Raw genomic sequence first — 8778 nt, 5'->3', positions numbered from 1 at the left:
ATAACATGAAAAAACATATACTGTACTATTAATTTAAATACTAGTGATTACATGTATAATGTGTTATGAACCGTTTTTTTGAGATACTTTTTGAATAAAGTATATGAACTCAGCTCTCTATGGCTCTATCTAATATGGAGGTGGCAGTGTACAAGGCATGATTGGAAGTTCTTTATATGCACACCTTCCGATCTAACCAACCTTGGTGTTCCCAGCGTCAGCGAGTGACGTGTGGCTGTTTTTTCCGTCAGAGTTAAACATCTGCTTGCTACTTGTTGATGTCCAAGCAGAAGCTGTAGTAATTCTGCATTTCATCAACTTTACTGAAAGATTTGTCAGATCAACCCACTTCACTACACGCCCCGTCTCCGTAATGCTGTGCAATGCAATGAAAGCTCTAAAAAAATAATAAAATAAATAAATAAATAACTCCATAATGCAACCCAGCCCTTGACCAACATCCCCAAGAAGGCAGAGATTGGACACACTCGCATTCCTGGCAAAACACGCATGGGTGTCCAAAGTGTGGCACAGGGGCCATCTGTGTAACGTGGCTCATTGCAGAAATAAAAAAACAAAAACCCAGGAAAAGTGGCATAACAGCACAAAAAGGCATAATGTAACTAGAAAAAGCTAAAATGTTGACACTAATAATGAATAAAAACACAGATTTGTGTTAAATTAAATATATTAAATTAAATATATGAATAATGTTTTGTTTTTTTTTATAAATTGTTTTTTTCCGAGTAGACAAGAGAAAAACAGTAAGCTACATTATTATTATAAATTACCAGTGGTTTATTTAGTCTAAAAAAATGTTGAGAATAATATCTTTGAAACGTTCGGTGCGACGAGCTGCCACCTTGGATAAGGTCGCTCCTACTTGATAACCCGTAAAAAACCTCCTCTGAATAGCTCAGCTCTAATGTCTTAAAGCTTCATTTCTGAGCCACTATGGCCACCACATCAAATTCCTACATTTTAAAATAAAGGCTGGACAGGACAGGGGGGAAAAAAATAAATAAATAAAAAATACATCTTTATTGTGGACATGGGGGTACGGAAGTCATGTTTGCTTCACTAGTTCTCAGAAAAGACATTCTTGGCAGACTGCCCACACACATGATTGGCGTACAGTTTGTCACGAGGATAATTGACGTGAGCGGCCAGAAGATGAAGCTGCAAATCTGGGACACGGCTGGACAAGAGTGTCTCCAGGCGGTGACCCGCTCATACCACCGTGGCGCAATGGGGGCACTGATGATGTACGACATCACTAGTGGAAGCACATACAGTACAACCACCTCAGCAGTTTGACCGACGTCAGAAACCTCACTGATCCCAATAACGTGATCATTCTCATAGGAAACAAAGCCGACCTGAAGGCTCAGCGATACGGCACATACGAGGTAGCAAAACAGTTTGCCGAGGAGAACGGTCTGCTTTTCCTGGAGGCCAGTGCAAAAACACGTGGAGGACGCCTTCCTGGCAGCCTGGACCTGAATGCCACCGAGTCGGGCGTCCAGCACAAGCTGTCGGCCCCGAAAGGTGGCCGGCTAACCAGCCAACCACAGCCTCAGACAGCCTTCCTGTCCGTTTTTCTCTGACCTCCCACATCATCTGCATCGAAGGAGGGCTGGATGGCATCTCTCCCTCCTTCCCTCTCCTCAGTGTTTTTTTGTTTGCTCCTCTTGCATCAATCAGCTCCTCTTTGTCCGTTACACCTCACATGAATTAATCACATGGTTACTGCCAATGCAATACTTTATTTTTTTTAACGTGTGCTTTTATAGCTCTAAAAAGACAACTCCTGTATGATTTACACCTACTCCTTGTATTCCTGTAGGAAGGTGGCTGTTAATTAAATGTCACTAACATGTGAGCAGAAAAAAAGTTTTTCCAGTCATATTTTTTTTATTGTACTTTTGTACAATCTTGTGCAACGTCTCGTCTCGTGACTCGCCCCTAGTAAAGACATCATCAGCTGGTTGCTGTCCTACCCCAGAGACAATGTGACAGCTCTTCGTCATCCGTGTCATCCAGACTGGTGGCCTTCCAGATGTAGCCTTGTCCTTCTGCTCCAACCTCTGCTGGGTTAAAAACTGCAAAGGAGCACAAACTACATCAGCTCACTCACTGAAACATTCATGTCAAATGTATCCAGGCTTCAATAAGCACCTTTCTGTTTGGTGTTGTCTTTGTTCTGCCCCACCGTGGCAACATCACTGAGGAATTCATCGTCATCTTCCTCCTCCTCCTCTGCTGGATGATGCATGGACACCACAGTGCCCTCTGGCAGACCGATGTGTGGTCCAATCACCACCTGGAAAACCATGAAAAGAGTGAGAATATTGAGGATTTTCACTGTATTATTCCCACACGCACGATATGTAAGGACCTCCACCGTTGCTGACTAAATAATTGACAATGAGACACGAGCACGAGTGTTGGCAACGTGGCTGAATTAGCACCCTGAGCCTTGAAAACACAGATAGTTTCTGTGGCATGTGTTGGTAGACATGATTGGCATTGTTTTGTGGGAGTGGAAAGTGAGAGGGCGACGCAGCCCAAGACGTTAGTTAGGTCATGACGCTACACTGCATGAAAGGATTGCTGCGGCCTACAATAGTGCAAGCCACAGGTTGCCGGCTTTGAAAGGCATTAATTGGCATTTGCTGATCTTGCGATTTTTCACGGAAATCGGAGCACTCCTACATACTATAGTAATCATCTGTAAAGCATTTGCCGAAAATACGGTATTACAGTGGATCCCTGCACATTTGCGATTCACGGCCCTGCAAATTCTGTGATTTTTGGTTAAAGAAAATGTAATTTTTCCCCCTCACAGAAAACACCTTTCATTCATCCCAAGTCTGCAATCATTGCTAAATACGTGATAGTACAGGTGAAATGTCCAACATACATGCACCACTGTCAGAAGAGCCCACAATTTGTACATGTTTATGTCTTCATGCCTCACTGATCATGTTTTTTTGTCAAACACCGAAAGTGGCTGTGACGATCTTACAATATCGTTGATTAGTGGCGAGTACCGATTCATTTTATATTTGAAATGCGCGTCCATCCATCCTAATTAGGGTCGCGGGGGTATGCTGAAGCCTATCCCAGCTGACTTCAGGCAAGAGGCGGGGTACACCCTGGAAAAACAATCAAATAAACGACAAAAAGGACAAAGTATTTTTTTTTTTGCTACAAAATGTTAAAGTTGAATGGTTTAACATTAAAAAAGGCTCGTATGCCATTATAATGTGGAACATACTAGAAAGTACATTGTCTGCCGTATGAGTAGTCACGTTGCTTACATTGTACGCCAGGACGCACTGCTTATTAAGCCGGACGCCTTCTTTGACCTCAGCCTTGTCACAGACCACAGAATGACTGATCACAACATGACTGGCAATGTGAACATTATTCCAGATGTGGGCGTGGTCCAGAATTACATTGTCACCTGTTGCACAAAAATAGCTCAAGTTATGTTAGAACACCAATTAGTTTCCATGGTGAGCTCCTCCTAGAACTTACCTATGACGCAGTGGTTACCAATGACGCTGTTGGAGATGAAACAGTTGGCGCCGATGCTGGTGTCGCAGCCAATGAGTACGTTCTCCTCCATCTGGCTGCCGTGGCCGAGGCTCACTCCTGACCCTCGGTAGACATTGTGGCGGGAGTATGTGCAGCTCCATCCTTCCTCGTCCGTAAAATTCGACTCGGGGGTGAGGGGGTAGACCCACCGCCTCACCAGATCCGACGACACCGAGTCATACATGAGCAAGTTGGACACTCGGGCGCCGTAACCATCTTTGGTGACATGCATATGTATCTGATTCCCCAGGATCTGATAGTGCAGGTAGAAAAAGTGTATAGTAAAAGTGCACATTTCTTTTGAATTTTGCCCGTCATGTGAGACATGAACACATGTCTTTCCCTTTTCTCTGTGATCTAAAGATATAAAAACAGGCCAAAAGAGGTAGGTAATTAATGCACATAATGGGACACACCTATCCCGCCTAGAGAGGCTGCTATTAAAACATCTCCAAAAAGCTCCAACAAGGTTTTATGGTTTTATATCCATGCTGTGAGCATGTAGTAACAGGTACTTTCATGAGAACATGTAATACTTACAGTATTTGGGGTACTTCCTTCCTGGGTGCATTGATTTCATAAAGAAAGGACCGCTACACCTAGCGTTAACTTTTCCAAACTCAAAAACACAGCAGCAGCAGCGGCGGCGGCAGCTCCGATACGTAACGTTACCTTTCGCTAGTGCCCTAAGACATTGTGAGCGAGTGTGTGGTGAAGCTAGTCGCTAGCCGGCTAGTCGCTAGGTGGTGTGGCGAGGTGTCACTATGCCTGTAACGTAGTTCTTAGGCGTAACAATGTTAATGTCGCTGTAACCGCTGTGGCTTGGTTAATATGCAGGTCACATTATGGAAATGGAGCGTTGTTGGCGCTTTTTGGTGGTTTTCGGAAGGCTTTATAGGCGGCTTTATTAGCAGCTTCTTTTGATCTGTTGACGTGTGTTCATGTCTCACAAGGACTGCGGATGATGGGCAAAATCCCCCCCCAAAAAGTGCACTTTTCCTAAAGGGAAACATCAATTGCATTTTCCTACCTCTTCATTGACCAAAATCCCCCTGACAAAGTCATTCCTTGTTTGGTAATCAAAATTGTCCGTGAAGAGCTCAGCGACCTAAAGCAACAAAACGGTGTTTCCTTATTTCAAAAAGTTACAGTGCATTAAAACCGTTGCCGTCTATGGAATGAAACTGACCTGTGGTGAGCAGATGCTGATGTGGCAGTCGAGGAGGTCGTGCCTTATTTCAAAATCATCACTTCCACTGTGGAAAATGTTCTGGAGGGGTAGCAGTAATTTACTGTAGTTACATTACAAAATACAGTATACATACACTATATGATCAGACCCGCAGATGGAGGTGTAGTTTGCCTTGGTGTAGAGACCCTTCATAGAGAGAGTTACGACATGAGGAGTCGAAAAAATACACTCACGTGACTCGTGGAGCCATCTTGGGGCCAAATTTGCGTTTGTTTGCGTTCGCCTTTTCTTTTTCTGCGAATATACCAATTGATACATCTATTTCAGGACATCGATTCGACTAAATCTACAACAGTATTCTTGGCCGTATTCTTGTTTATTCACCAAAAATGCCGGGCTGTTGTGCATTTGGATGCACAAATAGACGCGACAAGGGTTTCAAGCTGTACAGATTCCCTTCAGATCTCAACAGACGGACAATTTGGGAGAATAAAATCAACCGTTTGGGCTGGAAGCCGAACTCTTCTTCAAAGCTGTGCGAAGTAAGTCAATTGAGTGTTCGGTCCCATGTGTTGTATTTGGTGTTGTGAATTCCTGTTTAATGTGAATTCCACAAATACAAATTACAATGATTGCTTATGATTGCAAAAAGTGACATATAATACAAAAACATTTAACAATTGTTTATGACTGGGACTGGCCATTCACCTTTTGTGATGCTGATACATCTAAATTAATCAACAGTCACTTTTTCAGATCATAATAATAAGGCTTAATTAAGCAATGCCATTGAATTATTCTGAAAATGAAACTATTAGCCTACTAGTACTAGATCTAATACTAGTCTAATTAGACTAGATCTAATCCTGAATAATCTGCAGTGAGGAAAGAACATGCTTTCAACTTCAAGGTGTGGTGAAACATTACATGTGGCAAAATCATTTCTCAAACAATTTTTGAGCAATTTTAAAGGGATAAATCGCCTACTTTTTGGGACTTCTTCCTGTGGCTCTGTATTGTCTATAAATAAATATTGGGGCTTTTATATCTCTGTCATTTATCTTCATTCTAGTATCATGAGGTGAACATGGTAATATTGTGACTCTTATAAAATCTCAATGTTTTAACAAAAGATGGCAAAATTATACCAGATTACACATTGGAAAATATAGATCTATAAATAATTATAAAACAGACATTTTGCATGATTTTGAGAAGGTAATCCTCATGTACTGTAGATCAGATTTATTAAACCCCACATAGAAATTTGGTCATGTGTGAATTTTCCCCATCTTGTGTATTTTTAAGTGCGCAAAATGAGGTGCCGCGTGAAATGAGGTTCCCTGGCCATACTTGGATCTGTTACTGAACGCGGTTGACTGATTAACGTGGTTAACCTGCCCGTCCCTTTGTGCAGAGACATTGCAATTTACATGCATTGTCGTAATGTGCACGCTTGAATTGGCCCCAACATGGCGGCGTAATCTCAGTTGTCATAACTCTCTACATTCAGGGACTCTACCTTGGTGTAGAAGCGCATCATACTGACAGCTGTGTCTAATATTTTGGAGCTGTAGACGAATGTTGTCACTTACCATTGGGAAATGTAGCTTCTTCAAGCCGTGTGTTTTGTGGTAGTGTAGAACTCGCTGACTCTTGCTGTCCAAGGCTACGACCAGATCGTCTTCCTCACAGCGAGACTTGTGACCCGGCGATGATTCTTTGAAGAGCATCGTCATCACTGAAATGTTCTTGTCAATCTTTCGACGTTGCCTGAAGAACATATAAGGACTTCATCGTATAAACTCACAGCTCACATCTGCATACAGCAGGGGTGTCAAAAGTGTGGCCAAGGGGCCATTTACGGACCATGGGTGCTTTTTTTTTTTTTTAATTGGTCCTCGGCACATTCGAAAAACACAGTTCAATAAGTAAAAAAGAGAGCATTAATTTTACAGGAATAAAGGCAAAATAGTAAAACAAAAGAATTTTAGGAAAATGAAGTTGGGTAAAAGTTACAATATTACAATAATAAAAAATAATAATAAATGCACAGTAGTACAATTATGAGAAACAAACAAAACAGAATAAAGTCATAATTTTAGGAAAATTATGTTGGGTTATTAAGTTATAATATTACAGTAATAAATAATATAATAATAAATAACTTACAGGAGTAATATTAAGAGAAGCAAACAACAAATAATACATTTGTTATTTTGGGAAAATGAGGTTGGGTAAAAGTTACAATATTACAATAATAAAGTCACAATATTATGAGAATAAACACAAGACAAAAGGCAGAAAAAAGAAAACATCTACATGGGTTGGTTTAGAACACATAAAAGTGGCCCTGCATCCCTTGATTTATTGGTATGCAACCCTCGCTGGAAAAAGTTTGGCCACTCCTGCCATACAGTCATCTAATAAGACCAATACAAGAGCTGCACGGCCACAGCCAAGACCCCCAGCAAATAGCAAAAACACCCTCCTAGCCCTATAATATGCTTCACACACTTATTAAACACGGTTTTATTGTAGAATGTACAGGTACTCGTCTCTAACGAATGATAATAAAAGATGATAAATGGAATCCGAGTCACTGCCTAGCCTTTAGCCTAGTTGTCAAAGAAAAGCACAAATAATAAGAAACACGAGAATATGGGTCACAGATAGGTGAAAGGACAGGAAATCAGACCTGCAAGCAACACTTGAGAATCTTGACAAGAAAATCATAGTCTTTACCTGTGCTCCAGTAGTGCCTGGCTGATATCAATATTTGACACCACATCTCCATAGACCAGCAAAAAGTCTGAGCGTATAAGGGACTTAGCGTCTACATCCCTGAGCACATCTCCCAGGGACCTGTACAAGTCTGACGTGATGATGTGGACTGTGTTTGGGGAGGTCGGCCGACACCATTTAGACTTCCTGTCAGAACAAACGTAAGATTAAAAAAAAAAAACCTCACCATGTGGAGCCGTACTTCCCGAGAAGTGGCCATAGTGTGTAGTGTTTATAATGACACTTACAGTAAGTGTTCTTTGACCTTGCTAGCCATCCAGCAGCAGAACACAAACGTTTCCTGCACGCCAGTGGAGGTGAGGAACTCCAGCGTGTAGTCAATCATGGCAACATTGCCCAGGGGCAGCAAAGTCTGTCACCAAAGTTTGATAGTGACGAATAATTAAAATTCTATGACACAACAGGTCAATGTTACGGGCTGCTATTATCGGTGTCAGTATGACAAAAACAGTTTTATCAGTGACAGCGATGTTAGCATGTAACATGTTACAACATGGTTAGCTGCTAATAGCAACACGGTTAGCTTAACACGGTGACTTACCCGCGGCTGGTCTTTAGTCACTGGGAAAAATTTACGGTTGAAACTGTCAGCGACTAAAACTGCATGTAGCTGAGGCGCTTCTTCCTCTTGCTCACATCCACCTTTCCTCCCTGCAATTCTCTGTTTTGCTCCTTTACCTGCCATGTTGACTTCCCAATGAGTGAACTATGGCGTCAGCAATTGGTCGGTACGGCGGCCGACGTACGACAATTCCCTACGCGAGAATAGTTTGCCTTCCCGTTTCAACAGCTTCACGAAATTTCCTATAGTTTAACGTTACTGAGGAAGCTGTTCTGCCGAAGCAGCACAGCTTCCGGTCCGCTCGGCAACACTCGGGCAACATCGGCGTCATACATTCTGTAGCGGGTAAATTCAGGCCCGGGTAGTGACGTCTAATATACTACAAAGTTCGTTTCCGATGCTAAAATTCAGGCTGGTAAAAAAATAAAAAAAATAGTGTATTTCATTTCGGAGCATAACCAATACACCACTGAATTGATTTAATTAAAATAAATTATTCATTTTAATAAATTATTAATTTAATCATGAATTTATTTATTTTAAAACCTATGTATATTGAGGCAGCGGGGTGATTTACAATATAGCCAAGCTAATATACACCAATAGAAAAAACAGG

The 8778-nt window shown here is 41.7% G+C and overlaps 1 protein-coding gene and 1 pseudogene across 1 annotated transcript in view; one reads left to right on the top strand and one right to left on the bottom strand.

Annotated features, from left to right (window-relative positions):
* eif2b5 (eukaryotic translation initiation factor 2B, subunit 5 epsilon) overlaps positions 1 to 8454 on the bottom strand; it is a 19651-nt gene extending 11197 nt beyond the window's left edge. Inside the window, exons 1-10 of the mRNA XM_054768176.1 lie at positions 8142 to 8454; positions 7828 to 7952; positions 7541 to 7726; positions 6391 to 6568; positions 4793 to 4873; positions 4634 to 4711; positions 3544 to 3856; positions 3324 to 3469; positions 2179 to 2323; positions 2001 to 2102 (exon numbers count right to left, since the gene is read on the bottom strand). Coding sequence (XP_054624151.1) covers positions 2001 to 2102; positions 2179 to 2323; positions 3324 to 3469; positions 3544 to 3856; positions 4634 to 4711; positions 4793 to 4873; positions 6391 to 6568; positions 7541 to 7726; positions 7828 to 7952; positions 8142 to 8285 — 1498 coding nt within the window. The 5' untranslated portion in view covers positions 8286 to 8454. The remainder of the gene's footprint in view (positions 1 to 2000; positions 2103 to 2178; positions 2324 to 3323; positions 3470 to 3543; positions 3857 to 4633; positions 4712 to 4792; positions 4874 to 6390; positions 6569 to 7540; positions 7727 to 7827; positions 7953 to 8141) is intronic.
* Positions 1031 to 1607, top strand: LOC129170905 (ras-related protein Rab-14-like; annotated as a pseudogene).
* Positions 8455 to 8778: the final 324 nt, after the last annotated feature.

The sequence above is a fragment of the Dunckerocampus dactyliophorus genome, chromosome 2 (assembly GCF_027744805.1).
Source record: "Dunckerocampus dactyliophorus isolate RoL2022-P2 chromosome 2, RoL_Ddac_1.1, whole genome shotgun sequence".
NCBI lineage: Eukaryota > Metazoa > Chordata > Actinopteri > Syngnathiformes > Syngnathidae > Dunckerocampus > Dunckerocampus dactyliophorus.
This window is presented reverse-complemented; position numbering and strand designations above follow the sequence as displayed.